A 21,323-nucleotide genomic window follows, 5' to 3' on the forward strand; every position below is an offset into this window, starting at 1 on the left:
CACTATAATGATCAAACGGTCAGATCTTTCTAGATCTAATTTAATACATTCTAACAATAAATACACTAAAAGGGGTGGCCCGGGGAAGAAAATGGAGCAAATAAATCACTTCCCATATAGCAAATGAAGTTATGTTGGAGTCCACGAGGCCTCTCATGCTAGTCATATTAGCCATGATGGATTATATGGTCCTTAAACAATCAAATTCTGCTTAAATTATTTTCGAATTGTGGTCGGTGGTCAATCAAAAGATTAACAGAGAGAAATCCACATTTACACGGTAGCCGAATTTCATACAGTACGTGGTCAATGTTAGTCACCGTTCTCTCCACAATAGTAACCTTCCCCACCACCTATCAGAAATGACTTTTTTCAGCTGCTTTTCTTTTCTTACACATCTCTTTATCTAATAAACGCCTGAAGAACTACAACAACTTGTAGATCGTTGTTCCCCTTCCAAGAGGAAGCTATGGAGAATTTCACTGCGTCATCAAAAATGGACCGTAAGACTGTGGAGAGAATCAGAAGAATCCATATGAAAAACTTGTATTCCAAGCTTAATTCCCTCATCCCAAGCCAGAGCTCAAAGGTATGTATATTCAAGAAGAAAAAAACCAAAGCCTCTCTCTCCGTCCCTCGGCCTCTCTCTCTCTCTATATGTCTATCTATCTCCCTCTCTCTCTCCCAATATTATTTTATGATTTTTAAAATAGTCCTTTCTTGTTTCATCAGCGTTTGGAATTTTTAATAGTCTTTGGAAAGTGCCGTTGTCAGGTTTTTCTTCTTGTTTCTACCTAGGATTCCATGTCTTCAATTCATAGGCCATTGATCTAGCAATACTAGCAAAGTTCCAATTAGTAAATAAAAAAGACATATAAGAATAAGTTTGTCGTTTTCAATTTTAATTAGTTTCAATCATTATTGTTTTGGCTTTTCTTGATCTTTTTTCAGGAGGTGGCACAGCTTCCTAATCAGCTTGATGAAGCTGCAAATTACATAAAACGTTTGGAGGAAAAAATAGAGAAAATGAAGGAGAGGAAGGAGTGTTTAATGGGAGTTGGCAAAGAAAACAAGAACATGAATAAGGGAAAGATGATAAGATTATCTCCTCATATCAAGATCCAAGATCTGGGTTATGCTCTAACAGTGGTTTTGATAAGTGGGTTGGATAATCATTTCATATTTTACGAAGCCATTCGGATTATCGAAAAAGAAGGAGCTGAAGTTGTGAATGCAAGTTATTCAGTTGTGGGTGATAAGGTCTTCCACACAATACACTCACAGGTGTTTTTCCACTACATCATTTATTTCTCTTACTTTGTCAATTTTATGGTTGGACTTGCTTTGATTTTCCCCCATTTTGTTTTTAGGTTCCAGAGTCCAGACTTGGATTTCAGGCTTCATGGATATCTGGGAGACTAAAGGATCTTGTTCATGAACTCGCTAATGCTCCTTGAATGCACAACGCATTAATATGGTAATATGGTACTTTAAACTAAAACCAAGACTAAGTATTTCGTAGTTCTAGTGAATCATCTTTCAGTTATAATTAATGTACAAAATCTTTGCTTTTACGAAGACGGTTTGAATACCTGATGTGAGCTACAATTGTTAAAGTAGGATGAGTTGCAAGTGCAAAGCACAGGGAAGGAGGAAGAGAAACTAAAATTTTGAAAATTCTTAATTCTTTTCCTTTTTTCACTTAATCCTCAAATGAATTAGGCATAGAACTCTTTATATAGACTTCACATATACACAACTCATAACATTAAAACATCCACTTCCAAGCTAGACTTAGAGCATAACCCAGATCTTGAATTCTAAAGGAGCAACGTCTAGCAACACTAGAAATATCTAGAAAAGACAGTAACTCTTAACATATTTCCAAGGAATTAGTAATGTCTAGAAGGAAATCTCCAGCAAGGACAGTAACTTCAACAAAAAAAAATCTTTTTTCTTAGGAAAATAAGTTAGCTAAAATTTGTTTACAACTGTAAATTAAAGAGGACAACTGATGCAGAACGTATGGCGTTGATCAAATCTTTTATTTTTTATTTCCTATTTTCATCATTTTATTTGTGGTATTTTTTGGGGGCTTCAAAACTTGTCTATTTAGCTTGATTTTGGTGTTTTTAGAAAGGTTTCTCGATTACCTATCTAAAGAACCCAAGATTACACGATTTGGACTTAATTTGGCTAAGTTATAAGCAGTTTTAGGATATGGTAAGTGTCTATTATAGGATTACTATTTTAGGATTGTCTTAGAGATATTTCTTGCTTCTATTTATGTTGCTTTGGATAGAAGATAAAAAATAATTGTTAGGCAAGTATTTAGGGTTGCCATTCTTAGATTTTGGATCTTTATATTATTTAATGGCATGAGCAAAGAAAGATAGATTTGAATAAAGTTTATTTTTGGACATCACTTGTGAAAAGAGCATTGACTCTTTCACGTGGGTGAAGGAGCTTCGTGCCTTTCACGTGTTATGTTGGAGTTTTTCTCCAAACCGTGGCATGAGTTTTCTAACCCCCACGAGATTATTTTAGTTCCTGCTTGTGTTGATCTCCATCTTGTGTTGCCTCTCACACTCCTTGCTCCAACCCAGTGCACAGCATATAGGCCTAGTTAAGGGCTTCTTTGTTTACCAATGAAGGCCTAATTTTAAGTTAATCTTATTTACAAATGGGATATTAGCATCCTCTCTGGGTACCACAAAAATTAGTCCTCATTTTCAAATAAAATTATTTTAAGTTAATCAGATTTCCAAATGGGACCATAAAGTCCTCTTTGGAAACAAATAACTGATGTTTTCTATAACTATTATAACCATTTTTTTTAAATGGTAGAGAATGAAATTAATATTATAAAAAAGAGCAACACAAGAGAAAGGTCAAGAGTTGCCCCCCATACATCAATACCGATCCGGTGCTAGTGATGGTTATGCTGCTAAATCAACCGCATAATCAATTGGATCAATGAGACAGCACTCGCTCATATGTCTTCTCTTCCCTTCGACTCGTTTCCCCCTGGCGATCGATATGATCAAACACAATACAAAAGCATATCAGCAAACACACATAAAAAAGTCTTTAAGGGGGAAAGAAGTCGAAGATTTCCTACTCCATCCTGAACACCCATCTCTAGCTACCCTATCAACCTCCGTTTTAGCCGTTCTCCTAACATGATGATACACAATTGAGGATCCCGTAACCCGATCAGAAATTTTGCCGATCCATCGGGCGGGTCGCCAAGGAGGACAGAGCTTCCCTTCCAAGCACTTGATATATAGCATTCAAAGAATCTCCCTCCACTATTACCTTGTCTAACATATCTTTCTCCGACAATTTTATTCCATGGTGCACTGCCCTTACCTCCGCCTCATTGGAGTCGGCAATCCCTATTGGACTCGAAAAAAGCCCATATCGTATTTCCATTATCTTATCTAAGAATCCGCCAAACTCCAACCGGTCTTGGATTACCTAAGCTTGATCCATCGAAGTTCATCTTTCATAAACCAAAGCTAGGAGGTTCCCACACCTGAGTGATCATTGGTTGAGTCTCGCTACTAAAACATATTTCTGACCACCCTCTCCATAAGTCATATGCCGACACAAATCAGAAGCTCGGTAAGGCTCTAACCCAAGCTATCACTTATGCAATTATCTTTATGAAGAGGAAATGTGGGGTTTTTACTAAGCTTCTGAACAACATCACATTTCGCTCTTCCCATAAGACCCAAATGACCGCTAGAAGTGACACATCCCACAAAATCTTTCCTTTTCTCCGTCATGGAATTAAAGACTATATAAATATTATAACCACTATTTGTAAATATTCATATTTGTCTTTGAAACCATTAATATATAAGATTATATGCGAATAATTTTTAGAGGTGTCCTAAGAGGCCCTAAGATATATATGGAAGCCATTATGTACATATTTGAAGATAGATATAAAACTATTATAGCCATTATTTGCATATATGATTATACGCAAATGAATATACCCCAAATGACATTACATGCACGTAAGCTTATGCAAATAATTTTTAGAAGCCATCTAAAGATGCCCTAACACTGGGTCTAGCAATATGATCACCACTAGAAGTGATCAGATGCCGCGGCCAGCACCAAAATGATCACCATCAAATCGTGATCTAAAGAAGAACATTGTACTATACACTATGAAACAATGTATGCATGCTTTACTAGAAAACTCCTAATAAAAAGAGGGCATTGCTACGTCCATCGCAAAAGGCATTTCACGGTTAGTCTATTGCACATCAGACCAAACACCTCGTGAATGGAAACAATTTGTCTCCATTCACGAGGTGGCTGATCTGACGTGCAACAGACCAGCCGCGAAATGCCTTTTGCGATGGACCCTAGCAAATACCATAAAAAGAATATGTTGAATAGGTTTTGGTTGTAAACTTACACTGCCTTAATTTATCAATGCTAAACCTTGATTCTAATTTTCCATTCGAGCTTGATTGGAAGGAGATTTGTGATCGTAGCGACATCATTTATGTATGTATGAGGAATGCTTAACTCAGGGCCGCCCTTGCAAAATATGGCAGCAAGGGCACTCCCATTGGCTACACTTGACAAACTGCATTTATATTAAGGGCGGCCAATCCACTTGCTTTGCAGAGAGACTGTTTCTGTGACTCGAATCCGTGCCCACAAGGTCAAAATGGAGCAACCATACCGTTGCGCTAGGGCTAGATGTACGCAGCCTTACCCCTGCATTTATATTAAAGGTGATGATAAATACGCATCCCTATTAACATGATTTGACGTAAAAAAAAGCATTAAAGTCGGCCATAATTCACGTTATAAGGAGTGCGAATTATCCTAAAAGGGGTGCAAATTTATCATCTCCCTCATATTAAATGCAGTTTGGTCATGTGCAGCCAATGGGAGCAGCTGGGTGTTGCATGTGAGAGCAGAAAGGTATTAATTTGGTGGTTGTCTCTTGCATGTGAGAGCACCCACATCAGATGACTTTAAAAAAAAGACAAAATCGGCTGAAAAGTGAGCCATATATTAAGTTGTACCCTCTATATAGGTGATCCCAGCACTTGAAATTAACACTATCAGATCATTTTGTTCCTTAAAACTCACTCAAGAGTTAAGATCGAAGATTATAGAGAGGGGATAAAGGGGGTGGTGAGGAGTTTTAGGTGGCGTTTGGACGTAGACACTTTCCTAGACTAATTAATTTCACAGCCTTTCTTTTTCAGGAGAGAAATGTCATCTGTATGGGAACTTTAAGTGGGGGAGAGAGAGAGCGAGAGATGTTGCACTTCTCGTCCGATGACACTTGGAGATTGAGTTAGAGGGAGCGAATCTTTTTATAAAGTTTTCCAGCTATTCATAAACTTTTGGAACATTTTGGCCATGTCTAGGCGTCTAGCAGCCGAGAACCCTTTTTTTTTTTTTCATGATAAATCGTTGTCTTCGAGGGGTCAGAGAGGGGTATGGCAGTGGGAGAGGGAGAGAGATTTGAGAGGGCAAGTGAGAAGTGGCAAAGAATCAAGAAAAAGTGGGTCAGAGCTTTTGGTTTCTTGATTTTTAGCAGTGGAGACGCTAGTTTCCTAAGTTTTGCTCCGTGATGTTTAGCCACTTCATCAGCCCTTACCCTTTGGAGACACTGATTTATCACGAAAAAAAAATAAAATTCATGGTAGCCAAACGTGCCCTTAGCATGAAATGGTGGTTGTTTTAGGTGGGGCTATTCTCTCCTATTTTTCTGTCTAGCAGGGGATAAGTAGCTTTCCTTTTCTAAAGGTGATTTGACGTACCCTCTTCCATGGATAGGGGTGGCAAAATTGGCCGAACCGAACCGGAACCGAGCCGAAACCGAACCGAAAATTCGGTTTCGGTTTGGTTAAACCAAACCGATTCAAATTTCGGTTTGGTTCGGTTTGAGTATCAAACCGAACCGAAACCGAATATTTGCAATTATTATGAGTAAAGGGTGGCAAAATTGGCAGAACCGAACCGAAACCGAACCGAAAATTCAGTTTTGGTTCGGTTTTGGTTTGGTAAAACCAAACCGATTCAGATTTCGGTTTGGTTCGGTTTGGGGGTCAAACCGAACCGAAACCGAACCATTGCCACCCCTATCCATGGAGAAATTGAAAATGGGGGGTCGTTAATTACATGACTTAAGCTATCACTATCTCAAAGAACATGAGACCAAAGTGCTCCTATGTCTCATAAACAAAACAAAACAAATCTCATAGAAATTTTTTAAAATACTCATATCTCATAAAAATAAACAAAATACCAATATTTAATGGGAAACAATGAAAGTACCCCTACCACAATGAAAATAACCAAAATACTCATATCCCATAAATTTACAAAGAGAATTGCTATAGTCAATCGTAAAAGGCATTTCGTGGATGGTTTGTTGCACGTGAGAGCACCCACAAGGGCTCACTTTTCAACAAATTTTGTCTTCATTCAGAAGGTGGCCGCTCTCACATGCAACAGCCCATCCGGGAAATGCCTTCTGCAATGGACTCCTCGGCTAAGCAGCTAAAGATGCATAACTGGTCTTTTTTGTGTAGAGCCCAGTTATGCGCCGAGGGAATTCTAAATTCTTAGCCTTTCAATTATATATTACCATGAAGACACTTATCCCTTGAGTGAAGGGATAGTGAGACCTTTTTGACCTGGGCGGGCTTCTTGTTGATATGACGTGGTACCTGTTGATTGATAGCTGTCAAGTACTCAACAAGTAACTTCTTGAAAAAAAGATAAAAAGGTAGCGCCATTTCTGTTTTACTCTGATTTTCAACTTTTCTAACATTTTAGTAAATGGCTTCGGGTTTCCGGTCGGGTTGTCCATGCCTTAACCCGAGCCTAACCCGAAACAAAATCGGGTTAGCATTTTCCAACCCTAACCCAACCCGATTTTGATTTACCCCAACCCAACTCGACCCAAAATCGGACCCAAGTTGCACCCCTAACAAAAGTCTTTATATTTAGCCTTGCTCCACTTGTACATCATACAAGATTCTGTAACAACCATTAGAGCCTGTTTAATTTTGAATCCCATAATTAGTTTTGGACTAAAATTGATTAAAATTGGTAATTAATATCCAAAACAAAAAGGGCCACCCTGTTTTGTTTTTCAGCTTTTTACAAGTGGTATTTGGGTAAATAAGGGCCGACAGCTGATCACCCACAGGTCGTTGTCTGTTTTTGAAAAGAAAAACCTCATATGTGTAAAAGTTTCACATTTGGATCATTGTTCTTTGCTTTTTTATTTCATAACCTTATGCCCAATATCCAGAACCTCTCTTGCTTACCAGAGTGATTTTAACTTAGAATCTTAAATAAGACTACTGCTTTTAGATAACATCTACGAGGAATGATATAATGGTGAGCATCCTCATTGTATAGGGGTCCCACTTCTCATCAGTCCCTTGTTTTTTCCTGCAGTGGGGCTCACATCTTAGATGATCCTAACCGTTTGATGAAGGGCAGTGTAAAGGAGGTACGATGGAACTATGGAAGTACCACCCTTGTTATTATCCGAGAACAGCTTCTTAAAAAGTGAGATGCTGTTGGATAAAATATCAATGATGGGATGATGAGTACGCGTTTATACAGCCCTTCATCATATAATTTCTCCACAATATAATCGAGAAAAGTCACGGTACACAGGTAGATGGTTCCCGTTGGGGTCCTTCAGGTCCCATATGAAAACAAGCATGCGTAATGAGGATCGTTGATCATGTAGACCATCATGAGGAGACCCCACATGATTCTGGATCTATCATCCATAATATTAAGTCATTAGAAAATCAAACACCACATTACCTTTTCATGTCGGAACCTTAATGAATCTTGATGAATTAAGAGGCTAAGATGATCCAATCAGGGTCGTGGGGTCATCGGCAATGGGCGAGTCAGATCAACCAACCTGATCACATCCAAATGTCACTTGTGAGACCTAAAAAAATGGCAGTTAGGAAAGAGCTAACAGCTACTGTCTTTTTCGTAGTTTTATAAATAGAAACATATGTCTACAGTTCTAACCAGCACTTGCAAACGGTACTGTGTTTAGAAAATATAATGCAGAGAAAAACAGCTCCAGAAATAAAAGCAAATAAGAGAGAAAAATAAAACATCATATGATGTATCATAGGGGCACAAAAAATCTCTTCTTCTTTTTGATAGGCTGACTTGATTTTCCGCGAGTCGAGCTGATTTTTTGACAAATTAACCCAATCTTTGTGAGTTGACCTGATTTTTTTACAAATGTGTTTATTTTCTTCGGTGCTGATTTTTCTTTTTTCCTTATTCTTCCCCTTCTTTTTGTATTTTTTTTGCGACTTATTCTTCTTTTTACTTGTTCTTTTCCATTTCTTCCAGCACTAATTCTTCTTTTCCCTTCGCTTTCGTAGTTTTATTCTTCTTCTACTTTCTCTTCTTCCTCTTTGAGTTGCAGCTGTGGTCCGCGGTGCAACAAATGAAGTGGAGATGAAAAAACCTACAAAATCAAAGAACCCTAAGGGGCAAAATGGTCTTTTGGACTATACGGCAGCCCTCCAGGATCAATAGAGTTAAAACTACCAACCATTGTTAATTCAGACTCAAAATGTTATTTTGTTCATCTTTTACCCTGAATATTTTTCAGAAAATATATAAGAAAAAGAAGATTCACCATTCAAAAAATAAATAAAAAAAATTAGAAGATAAAACATTATTTTAATAGGAGGATAATCATGCCATCATATGGGTTGAGACCCCCAAGTCAAAAAGTTCCGCTTGAAATTGAAGTCCTCAGTAATGTTTATGAATCACGATTTGAAAGTGTTTTTACCTAGATAAAATCTTCTTTTTTTCTTTTTCTTTTTATGACCCACTTTGTAGAGTGGGAATAATTCCCTCCGGATGAGCGCAATCACCCGTAAACCACACACATCGGGCAAGCCCAAGGGGATTCGAACTCTCCTCTCTAGGGACCATCGCAGAAGGCATGTTGCGGAGCGGCTGTTGCATGAGAGAGCAGCCACCTCAAATGAATTAAATGAACAAGACAAAATCTGCTCTCTTATGCAACAGCCGGTCCGCAAAATGCCTTCTGTGTTGGCCCCTAGCAAATCCCTGAAAAATATGATGGAGGATGAGAAAATGCATAGACGCAGGAACTTTCCTCGAGAGAGGGGTGGAACTTGGGTTGGGTCGGGTTGAGTTTTTGCCAAAAAATGAACCAGAATCAACCCAACCGGACCCAATTTTAAGGTAAACGCTCAACCCATATTCCCAAAAACCAGCCCGAGTTGCACCCCTACCTCGAGATAGCATACCCTTTCACCAATTGACGAATTAGTGTGCACTGGGTTTTTGTAAATTTTCATCCAGAAGTAATAAAGACTAGCGAATGTAATAGTATTCCTTTTTCATCTTACCAAAAAAAGACTAGCCAATATGTTGAAGTCAACAACCAAAATGTTAAAGTCTTCGAATTTTTGCATGTACATGTAGGGATACCCACCTATTGGGTTAAGGACTAAGGACCAGATTGCTACATGTAGGGATACCCCCTCATTGTATTTTCGTATTTCACTTGTTAATCGTTTGCCGATTCTGATTCCTGATTCCAACCATCCAAACACAACCCCAAGGAATAAAAGGAAATTTCAAGTCAAAAATACAAACTATTTAATTTTTTTTTTTTGGGGGGGGGGGGGGGGGGGTGGGGGTAGGGCTGGCAATTTAACCCGGAAAACCAGGGATCCGCCCCGATCTAGCGTGGAGATGGGGCGGGGACGGGGAGGACCTTGGCCCCGCCCTGATTCATTACTAATACCTTACATCATAAAAAATAACTTATTTAAAATTTGAACATCTATCAAATGATCATTTCATTTCCCAAAGGCAATGAAGAAAAGACAACTGAGGTTTTGCAAATATCATTTTCCATAAAAATATGCTTATGATTTAAGTTTGTCTTATATTCTATATGTAAGTAGTTCTCACATTTTTTATTTCATTGGGCGGGAATTGTATGGGGATTTTTTCCTCGGCGGGGACAGGGATTAGATCCCCCGGTGGGGCGGGGACGGGGAATTTTTCCCGAGGCGGGGAGGGGGATGCAACGCCCCGCCCCGCTGCCTGCCCTGGGGGGAGTGGAATTCCATGAAAAATGATTTAGCTGAAAATTTCAAGAACCCATTTATTTTTCTATGAATTATTTTTACCGTAGAGGAGAGATAAAATTAGATAGGATATATACGGTAGTTTACCCTGAACTATAGATTATTCCGTCATTGTAATCATCGGATTACGTGGCAATTGGTGGGCCCCACAACGCAACGAACACTGTCCTAATGCAGACGGGTGTGTGTGTGTGTGTGGGGACCACATTTCCCCACCCCTAAAAAGAAACTCTATGAACCCGGTGATTTCATTTCCTGTCCGAGTAAAAAACGGGTCTGTAGTCTATATATACCTTGGATTCTCGTAAAAGCGACAAGATCTGATCTCAATTTCCCTTTCTTGGACCTTCAAAAGGATCGATCTTTACAGATCTTTGATCCCAGGTAAGTTTGGCTATTTTCTCGATCTACTTTCGATTATGTCTTTTTTCTAGGGTTCTTATTTTTTGTCGCATTAGATCTGGATGTATCTCTTTCATTTCTAGATCTGTGAGTTTGAATTTTTAGGGCATTTTTTTTGTGTGTTCTTTTAATTTCTCAGATCGAAGATTTGCCCGGTGTTAGTCGCTGTTTATTTTATATGCTGATTTGGATCTCGATGTTAAATTTTGGATCTTAATTTTGCAATCCTATTATTTTACTTCTTTTAGGGTTCTCATATGTTCAATTATCCAATTCGTTTTTTCTTTAGGGCTTCTTTAGGGCGTCAAAATTCATCCCCAAATGAATAATTCTAACCTTCTGATTTGTTGACATGAATATAGTGGCCGTTGATTCCAAATCGGAGGGTTAGAATCATCCAATAGGATTGAATTTTGATACACTACCCATCCTCAGTAATGATCGGATTTTGACTATGGATTATGTTTCTATATATAGTTTTTGTTATTGATTCAGGTATATATTTTTCATCTAATTGCCCGTACGTTATGATCTGATTATTGCTCTCTATACTTCTAGATGATGAGAGTTTTGTTTGATTCTTCTCATTTTTTCCCCTCTGCCCTCCTTTTTTTTTAATGTGTTTACTTTTTTGGAAATTAGATGATCTTTGATGTTTTGAATGATTATACGAACAACATGGCTGCGGAACTGCGGTTGCATAAGTCTCTTGATTAGCATCTCCGCAGCAAACAATTCTTGTCAGATTCTTGATAGTGTCAGACCTTTTTATGTTGTCTTGAGCTTCATTTTTGTTTAATTTTCAGACCATATGCACAATTCACCTATATTATTTCTAAAGATTCAATTTTTTTTTTAATTGTCAGCAATAACAGGGTTCTTGTCTAACTTCTTCAAATACCTTGATTATGCCAGCTTTATTTTTTTTTATTGTCAGACACATGCTTTTATCCTTATTTTTCTGCATTCTGGAATATTCATAGTGATTCCCTTTATTTTGTTTCTGATATATGGGTTTCCTCAATCTGTTGTTAAATGATCTACTGCCATTGTGGGTTTACCATCACTCATCAGGAATTAAACCTTCAACAAGTCTTCTGCTGCATTACCGGAGTGGAAACCATGGGAGTGGAGATCATGGGTTCCGACCTCGCACAAGGACAGCTGAAGGAAGTAATCCCGGAGGATGTTGATAATGGGACACAGAGTCAGGGTTTGGAACCTGAAGAGCCAATCAATTTTGGTTTGGCAGATAATTCAAAGGGAACAACAAATGAACCCCCTAATGGAGAGGGGGGTTCCGTTAGCAATGGCAGCTTCCCGAAGGATGCTGTTGATGAGTGGCCCGAGCAAAAGCAAATCCACACTTTCTATTTCATTAAGTATCGATCCTATGAAGACCCAAAGCTCAAAGTCAAAATTGACCTGGTTGACAAGGAAATCCAGAAGGTGAACCAAGGCCGGTTTCAGATAACTGAAGCATTAAAGGCGAAAAGGGTATGCCAAAATTTCTCTTTGATTCTGATATGTCTTTGTTCTCCAAATGAATGCACGGTTTAATACATTCATCAGAATATCATATATGTTCTATACCCTATTATGATAACTACCTATAGCTGCTAGCCATGTTACATGGATTCTTCTAAATGGGCGAAGTACCCATATCGGACATGTCTCGGATTCCACTACTTTATTCCAATACTTCAGGATTCTCCGAGACACTGCTAGATCTCTTTTATCGTTTTCTTTTCTGAATACTATTACCACAACTTTACAATTACCCCATGTTCTGAGTTTTACCCATCGTAATAGTAAGTTTCTTAAATGGGAATACAACTTTATATCTACTCAACCTATTAAAAATTTCAATATAGTACTTGTTAATTGTTATAACCATAGTTTTATGGAGAAAATTAAAATTTAAGAGTTAATTAAAAATATTTTGGCAAATCCATGAATCATTCTTTTTGAGTTTTGCAAATTTGACACTCGATTCCCTTGTCAGATTCTGACACTCATACCCGTGCTGATGCAACATAGCAGCTAGTAATTGCTTCCTCAAAGATTTTAACAATTGGTGAATAAACTAAATCTATTAGTCCTACATCTAGCCCTCGATGAGGCTGCGTATATCTAGCCCTCCCCAGGCGGGAGCCTCGTGCACTGGGCCGCCCTTTTTCTTTTTATTACTCCTACACCTGTTATTTAATCATGTGTAAATATTTGTGCAGTCAGAGCGAGCAGGGGTGATCTCGCAATTGAGGCCTTTAACCACTGAGGGCAAGCGATACAGGGTGATTGTGGATGAGAAGAGGAAGGAAATGGAACCCCTTCATGCTGCTCTTGGCAAGCTGCGCAGTACAAACAATTATTCAAGAGACAAGGGTGTTGGCATATGCTCTTCAGAGGAAGAGCTTAATGAACTCGTAAGTTTAACTGTTAGATTATCTGAATCATTAATTACCCATTTCTTCATATGTTTGACTTGTTAATGTGGGCATTGTTGAAACAGATTCAGAGCTTGCATTATCGCATGGAACATGAGAGCAACACCCTAGTGGAGGAGAAACAGATGCTTAGAGAAATTAAACAGCTTGAAGGGACGAGGGATAAAGTTGTTGCTAATGATGCTATGAAGGCAAAGATTCAGGATTCATTAGGTCAGAGAGAAGCTATTCAAGACCAGGTTAAAGTAAGTTATTTAATTTTCCGTTCTTGGTTAAAATCCTATGATCTCGAAGTTCTGTTAGTATACTCGGATAAACTTAAAAAGTTTCTTGATTTCATATATGAGAAACTTTTCTTCAATTGGTAGATTATAGGTGGTGATTTGGATGGAGTGAGAAAGGACCAATTTGCCGTCAGGACAAAAATCAAGAATCTGGAGGAAGAATTGAGGGCTATAGACAATGAGATTAGTTCCTTGCAGGAGCAATTGGCGGTACTGAATGAGAAAAGGGGCAAAGCATATGAAACCTTTAGCGAATTGAGAAAACAGCGCGACGAAGGGGTAATGTAACTTCTGTCCCTTTTCAGTCAGTTTTTCTTTCTTAGAGGCCTAAAATGATACACAGTCTTATCCATTACATGTCTGAGAAAAGTTTAAGCGAACTTTCAGCCAGCTTTTCCTTTAGGCCATGTCTGGCAACCATGAATTTTTTTTTTCATGATAAATTGGATTCTCCAAGTGGTGAGAGAGGGGTAGTTTGGGCAGGAGAAGGAGAGACTTGAGAGGGCACAGATGATTAGAGAGTGAGAAGTGGCTAAAAAAAGAGGAAAATTTTGATGACATGTTGGGTAGAGTTTTTGTCTCCTGGTTTTTCAGGCTTTTTTTAGCATCTCCTCACTCACAGCCTCTCGTATCTATCCTTCTCCTAGCCTCCATCATCATTGGGTAAGCTAATTTTTCAGGAAAAAAAAAAATTCATGTTAGCCAAGCCTTCCCTTAAAAGTACAGTAGTGGGTGTGATTCTGCTCTTGGTTTGAACTTTGAACTTTCAAGTGTCCAGTGATCTGGGGAACATTAATGGATCACTCAGGCCTGTGAGTCAATGATTTTTTAAACAGGTTGAGGATGAGACAAGAGAATGGAAGCTGAAGGGTGGGTGTGTGCGTGCACGGGGGGGGGGGGGGGGGGGGGTGGGGTGTTGGATGCATTTCTTTTTTAGGAAAGAGAGGACCATGTGATCAAGCATTCAAACCTATATTATTTGGAGCACTGATATCTTTGTAAAGGGTTACGCTACCCATGGCCCACTAATGCGCGGGTCTCAAGTGCATAAGAGTCTGACTTTTTCTTTGTTCGTGGCTATATCTAAAGTACTGGGCTATTTGGTTTTTAGTTTTTTTTTTTTTTGGTGGTCAAAGGGGAACCTATACTGGATTTAAAGAATCTAAGGTTGATGGGGGTATTTATCACCTGATTTTCTGTAAGGATGCAAGGGAAAAGAGTTTGCTTATCATCACCCATACATTCATATAGCAGGAATCAATGTCATTTTAATCTTTCTTCATTACATGTATTTCTTTTGTAATGTTTTCAGAATGCATATTACTATGAAAACCGTACTCTCTTGAACACTGTCAAAAATCTAGCTGCAAAGAAAGAGATAGCATCACTGGGGGAGCTTTCTCATGCAGAGGTTAGTCCTACCAATTTTATTCTTATATTCCAATTTATTATTCAGCCTTTGCTCCAGTGACCTTTTTCTCATTCTACCTTTTCTTTCCTTGATTAGGTTGAGAAATTCATGTCACTCTGGAGCAGTAGTAAAGCTTTCAGAGAAGATTATGAGAAAAGGATTTTGCCATCTCTCGATAGCCGGCAGTTGAGTAGGGATGGTAGGATGAGGAACCCTGATGAGAAACCATTGATTTTGGAGGTTCCAACTTCTGCTGAATCAGAAACAACAGCGATGAAAATGAACTTAAAACGAACGAAGGAAGATGTCAAACCCCCTCAGGAAAACAGTACGGTCTTGACTAGCAAGGTCCATAAGGAAGACAGTAACAAATTGACAGATGCCGAGATGAAAGAGACCGTGGGTAACTCAGACATGAAAGGGAAAGTGGCTGGCGTGGAGGACCCCATAGACTTATCTGGATCTGAAAAAATTCAAAAAGAGTCCTCGGTAACTAATGGGGCTGATGCAGCAAAGCTGAAGGAAATCAAAAGAGAAGAGGAGATTGCCAAAGCTAAGTTGGCTTTAGAAAGGAAGAAGAAGCTGGCCGATAAAGCAGCGGCAAAGGCCGCTGTAAGAGCTCAAAAGGAAGCCGAAAAAAAGCTCAAGGTGATATTTTAGTTTCTCTTTTCCTTTTGTATTTGAAAAGTAACTTGGTTTTATATTTGGAAGCTGAAACTAGAGTTTGAGCTAGTGGAAGTGCCTTGAACTTTTGCAGGAGCGTGAAAAGAGAGCTAAGAAGAAGGCCGGCGGATCAACGCTTGCCACTGATGCTGAGCAAATTGAAGAGGAGAATGAGACTGTTGATTCTGAAAAAGCTGATGTAATGAACATCGAGGCTCCTGTTTCCGCGAACAGTAAAAAACAAAAAGAAAATGTGAGGTACAGAAACCGACCGAGAGCTCAGGAAGCACTTCCAAAGGTCATCCTGAAGAGGAAGAAGTCGCCTTCATACTGGGTATGGGCTGTTCCCGGTGCTACTATATTAGTTCTGATGCTTGCAGTACTTGCATACTATTATGTTGTCTGAAGAAACTGAAGAACTAGATGGTTAGAGGGATGGGGCCAATTTTCCAGGTAACGAGCCCATGACTCGCATAGCCTTGTAGTGATGAACTTTGTATCATTCTTGTTATTTACATCCTGTGTAAGGATGGCGCAGCTCATAATGTTCCTGGTAGGTTTACTTTTTTTTGTGCAACAATCAATATATGAACTTTGTTTTATTGTTCAACTTGAATGTTAAAAACCAATGTTCATTTCCATGTCATTGAACTGATTTCCTGCGGCTTTTATAGATTTGACAGCACTACTCAAATCAAAACTTGCTTTATATTTTCTTGCATATGCATTTCAAACGAAGTCGTTTTGAGGCCAGGAAATAGCTGCGGTAGGCGTTTTGGGGAGTGGGATTACAAGCTATAACTTGTGTTTTGTGCAAGTAGTTTTGGTGCTCTATTAGTTGTGGCAATTGGGTTTATTATGCAAAGATGTGTTTTGGATATCGAATCACACTCTATGCGAAGCTACCTTTATCTAGCTTTCTGACCTTTTTTTTTTAAAGAAAAATGGTCTTTCCAAAGTCTCCATAGCCTTCCTTCTAGGAATCCCCTTCTAGCTTTGTGATTGTTCATGACAATTACCCAGTTTGATTATGTCCCTAAACTTAGTAGTGGTGATATTTGTAGAGGTGGTAGTAGTGGTATTCGTAGGGGTGGAATAACGAAAATTTGAACCAGATGGCTTATTGACTGATATTGTTGAGATGCCAACCTTAACTTTATATATTCATGTTGGATTCTATTCAAATTTTGATAGATGCAAAAATGTTGCAAGCTAGGGCCTTTCTGATGCATATACGCATTTGTTTCTTGCAACTGGGTTGGGTTCTCTCCCCATTTTCTTTTGCCTACGCTATCCTAACAAGTAATAATAATATTGGCTTTTCCTCATTTTAGAACATCCCCATTTTTATCTTTTTTCCCAAGGTGAAGCTTCTGGTTGAAGGCCTGCGAAATTGGTTGTGTTCTTCTTTTAGCCTTCTGGTTTTCTTCCCACACAAGCATCGTGGGTAAGGGTGCAAGTTTGGCCCTGTCAGCCCTAACCCGCCCTCCGAACAGGGTCAGGGCTGGATTTTCCAACCTGAGGGCAGGTTAGGGTTCATTTTTTTAGACCCTGACTCAGGTCGGGTCGGGTTCTGGGTTAATGCCTCGGGTACCCTGACCCGGCCCGACCCTAGGTTTTCTATTATAAAATCGAACCATCTATGCATGTTTCTTTCGCTAATGTTTTCTATTATCTTGGATTGATGTTTCTTTAGATTATTATTATTAATAGTCTCTGTTACCCGTCATGTTGTTGAATTCATATTGTCTTATTTTGTTCCCTTTCTCCTGTTATTGATCATTTTGTTCTATATGATAAGTGGTTGCTTTAATTTTTGGCACTCTTAACAGGTATTTGCACTAGGGTCAATTAGGGCCGGCCCGGCCCAATCAGGGCGGGCAGGGCCAGCACTGAGCCCTGTAGGGCGGGCCATGGGAGGAGGTTTTTCGGCCCTGACTCAGGGTCAGGACCGAGATAATGGGATCCAGGGTTGGGCTAGGGTTTTGAAAAACCCGACCCAACCCCGACCCTGTTGCAGCCCTAGTGGGGGTTGATGGTAGATTTTTTTTTAAAAGGGGCCAGAAATGCACTTTTAAATAGATCAATGTACATGAATGAGAAATTGTAAATCAAAGTGCTTAATGATAAATTGTGTGCTAACACACTTTTGTATTGACCAAGGTAAAGAGATCTTTCTCTAGAAAAAAGAAGCCCAAAAATAAGCTCACATCGAATGCTAAAGTTCTTTCCCTACCCTTCTTCTCAACTCCTCTTTCACAATAGGGCCCCCCCCAATATTCCATAGAATAATCGTAGGGGCCGTTTGGATCTAGGAAAAAAAATATTGAGAAAAAAAAAAGTCCATGGAAATTCCAGGGTTTAGGTCTAGCATAATCCCTTGATAGCGGGATAAACGGAAATAGGCCAGACCTGTGATGGCCAACAATGGTCATTTGCCCAATCGTCATACACATGGTGGTGGTTCAATGCCGTACATGGTCAATTGATGAACCCTTGTGACAATACTGTGACATTTTCTTGCTTTAGTGTCTAACTAAAGGGATGATCATTTTGCATTAGTCACATTTTTATCTAAGATTTTAATTGGTGTCTTTCTTTCTTTTTTTCAAGCGCAATGATGGAACTGAAAGTGCATGCGACTGTTCCTTTCTTGTATTTAAGCTGGATGAAGGTATCAAGGAAGTTTTTTCACTAGTCAGGACTCTCTCTCTCTCTCTCTCTCGTGTAAGAGACAAATAGCTCAAGTCAAGGAAAAAGTATACATAAAATGGTTAGATACAAACCACACAGAGAATATGGTAGGCCAACTATGGATTGGGAATGCCTTATCAAAAATCCCTAGAACTGTTTGATTGGTACCCTACAAATAGAAAAATTGTAAGGACAAATGGGCGAGTGTTCACATTCAAGAGGTCAGATGGCTAAGTATTTTTTTTATAAATGAGATGAAATCTATGGTTCGAAGGGTCTAGATCTCCAAGCAATGGGTTTGACAAAACTTCCTGGTTGAGATTTTGAACAGCTACTTTCATGACCCTAACTGGTCCATGCATTCTAACATCAAAAGCAGGAAAATATTGCTACAAAAAAAAAAAAGGAGACATAGAAATCATATATTTCAGGATTCACTTTAATCTCCAATAAACACAGAAATTCACAACAATTCCAGCAACTACGATCTTCTTCGATGCTACTTCTTACAGGGATATAGAAGATCTTATAGTAAATGTACAGCTATGGTTCATAAATTCAAAAGCAATGGTTCATAAATTCAAAAGCAATCCATAACTGCTCAAACATTACCACATTTCTTCAGTTCTCTACTGAAGAAACTTTCTCATACTCTGCAAGCTGTCTAAATCTCGGTGGAAGGAGGCAAGCACCTCCAAACTGCTGCTGCAAGTAAATTGGGATAGCAAATAGCACTCCTCCACAAGGAATAATTACATCCCAGGCAGTGGAGTAAAAATCCCCTTCTGGATTAGCATAAATGTAAGAAGAATTGAATTGAGGTACATGGTTGGGAGCTCTAAAAGCATCATATGCATGTGGTAGTAACCTAACAACAGTGGTTCCAACATAAAAGGGAGGGGAAAGAGCCTCGTCTTTGGAGTTCCAAAACAAGTTCAGTAGAATCTGGGGGAGCAGAAAACCATCAAGAATCAAGCCAGCATAGGATTTAACATAGTCCCAAATGGAATGCCGTGAACCAACGAAGAAGTGTGCCTTACGTAGCAGAACCTCAAACATCTTCCACCGCAAAAACCAAGCAATCAACCCACCGAAAAGATACAATGGCAGACACAAATAGAGAGCCTTTTTCTCAGCAACCCACAAGCCCTTCTTGCAGACCATGTCAATTGGAGAAGACGGAATTGCATAGAAAAGCTACCATTGTAATGATCCTCACTACAACTTCATTCACCTGGAGCCACCCACCATTCCATAGTAGAATATTCTGCCTGTTATGGTTCATGAAGAAGGCTTCAAAATTTAGAAGTAAAGGGATCATTTGGCCTAGTGTAAGAACAACAAGCATGACAAGTGATATAGAGGGAAGAACATCCTGGTTCTTTTTTCACATAAAAGATCTGTACCCCAATGAAAACACATGCAAGTGTGAGAGAGATCAGAACCATGGTGATCTCCAAATCCATTCTCGAGATTGATTCCTTAATTTCTGAGCTGTATACAACATTTGCAGACAACTCTAAAGGCACGAAGTAAAGAGGATCCGATAAATCCCTTGTACTATTAATGGTGACTGTGAGATGCTGTCCATCCTTAGGATTCAAGGGAGAGAACTGAACACTGATGAGAATTTCACAGTCCATAGAATCCAGATTTTCATTTGATTTGTTATTGTTAGAGTCCAAATGACGACAACCTACCATACACAGCATTCCAATTTCAGCATCATAGACACCTTCTGCTGAAATGTGCATGTTTGAAGGAAGCCCACGCCATTTGAACTCAGGCGATAGCCAAAAGTTCACTGAATAGCTAACATTCAACAGGCTAAGGTTCGAATCTAAAACTTGAACAGAAGGCTCTGCCATTGAAGCCACCATCGAGTTACCATTATTATCATAAACCTTTTCACCTAAAGATCGTGGGGACATATAACCCGTAGAAAAATTTCCAACACTATTTTTCACAGAGAAGTAGAACATCATGTCCCTAAAAGAAAACCCATCAGGATATCTCCTCCCTGATTTTCCAACAGCCTTCTTTCCACAGAATTTCCTCACCCAATCCATTTGAGTGTACTCATAATTCATACCTGGAAGGGCTAGTTCATATGGAATCCGAAACACAATCTTTTCAAAAATAATTATTTTCATTCATTTTTCGCTTACTCCATATACGTCCAGTAGCAGTATTCCTCTCTCTGATCGACCAGGTCGCAGGAAATCTCAAGCTCAACCCCCCAACTGTACAATCACCAACAGAAGTGTTCGCCAAATCATCGGTTAGTATTCTCAACGAACACGCGATTACACAGAGCTGATTCTTATCCCCATCCCAAATTCCCTCACCAACCAATGTTGTCTGAGGAACCAAAGGAGTGTCGAAACCATTATAAGCACTAGAATTAGAAAACCCAGAATACAGACGCAACTTTCCCTTATCAGAACACTGAATTCCACTCACAGTCATGAATCTAGGCAAAAACCCACTACTCTTATCAAAGGGACTACAATTTGTTTCACCACAATTACTCTTGTACTCCACTAAAACTCACCCATTCCATTTGAAACCATCGAACAAATGTTAATCATACCAAGAGATTTCCCCTGACTATTTATATCATGACACATATATTTTCAGCTTGGGATACAAGAGTATAATCATATGTTTTCTGAGAAAATGCTAAATCGGAATCGGAATCGCATCAAAGTAACCCGATTTATCGGCCGTGTCCACATTCTCAAACGTGCCGGTGACCAAACTAGTTGAAATGTTGGAAATATTCGGATAATTAAGCTTCAAAATAACAGAAAGATGAAGCAGATTACCTTCTTTGGAAAACCCATCACCCTTTCCAATCATACAGAGATTGCCAGTAGATTCCGACCAGAATCCACGCAATTCGAATCTCCCACTGTTTTTATAAAATCTTAACATGGTCCTAGTTTTGAGCCATGGGAGATTCAAATCAAAGCCTGATTAAATGGACGGCTTGGATCAATCAAAGGTGGACCCCACTAGGTATACTTACCATTGGGGTGAAGGGTCGGGGCAGAGAAGAATGCTACTATCAGAACAATACTTTTGAAAGTCTTCGTGTACTCCGTCGTTCCACAGCTCTATTCTTCTTCTTTTTCTCCCCTTTCTTTATTTGTTTTTTTGAAGTCGAGGGCAAAAAATGTCAAAAACAAGCGGCAAATGACCGGAAGATTGGTAAAAATATATGTATTTTATATAG

The 21,323-nt window shown here is 39.1% G+C and overlaps 2 protein-coding genes across 2 annotated transcripts; both read left to right on the forward strand.

Annotated features, from left to right (window-relative positions):
- Window positions 1-294: 294 nt before the first annotated feature.
- On the forward strand, window positions 295-1,601 carry LOC143862149 (transcription factor bHLH162-like). Its single transcript, XM_077373143.1, has 3 exons — window positions 295-589; window positions 952-1,284; window positions 1,371-1,601. Exons 1-3 carry the CDS (start codon window positions 470-472, stop codon window positions 1,455-1,457), a joined length of 540 nt encoding a protein of 179 aa, XP_077229258.1. The 5' UTR covers window positions 295-469; the 3' UTR covers window positions 1,458-1,601.
- Window positions 1,602-10,411: 8,810 nt separating this feature from the next.
- LOC143860555 (proton pump-interactor) lies at window positions 10,412-16,037 on the forward strand. The gene is made up of 8 exons (XM_077371245.1): window positions 10,412-10,568; window positions 11,661-12,083; window positions 12,818-13,012; window positions 13,099-13,278; window positions 13,402-13,596; window positions 14,630-14,728; window positions 14,825-15,376; window positions 15,486-16,037. Exons 2-8 carry the CDS (start codon window positions 11,709-11,711, stop codon window positions 15,795-15,797), a joined length of 1,908 nt encoding a protein of 635 aa, XP_077227360.1. The 5' UTR covers window positions 10,412-10,568; window positions 11,661-11,708; the 3' UTR covers window positions 15,798-16,037.
- Window positions 16,038-21,323: the final 5,286 nt, after the last annotated feature.

This window comes from Tasmannia lanceolata, unplaced genomic scaffold (genome assembly GCF_043159265.1).
Source record: "Tasmannia lanceolata isolate RefF3 unplaced genomic scaffold, GAP_Taslan_0.1 ptg000037l, whole genome shotgun sequence".
NCBI lineage: Eukaryota > Viridiplantae > Streptophyta > Magnoliopsida > Canellales > Winteraceae > Tasmannia > Tasmannia lanceolata.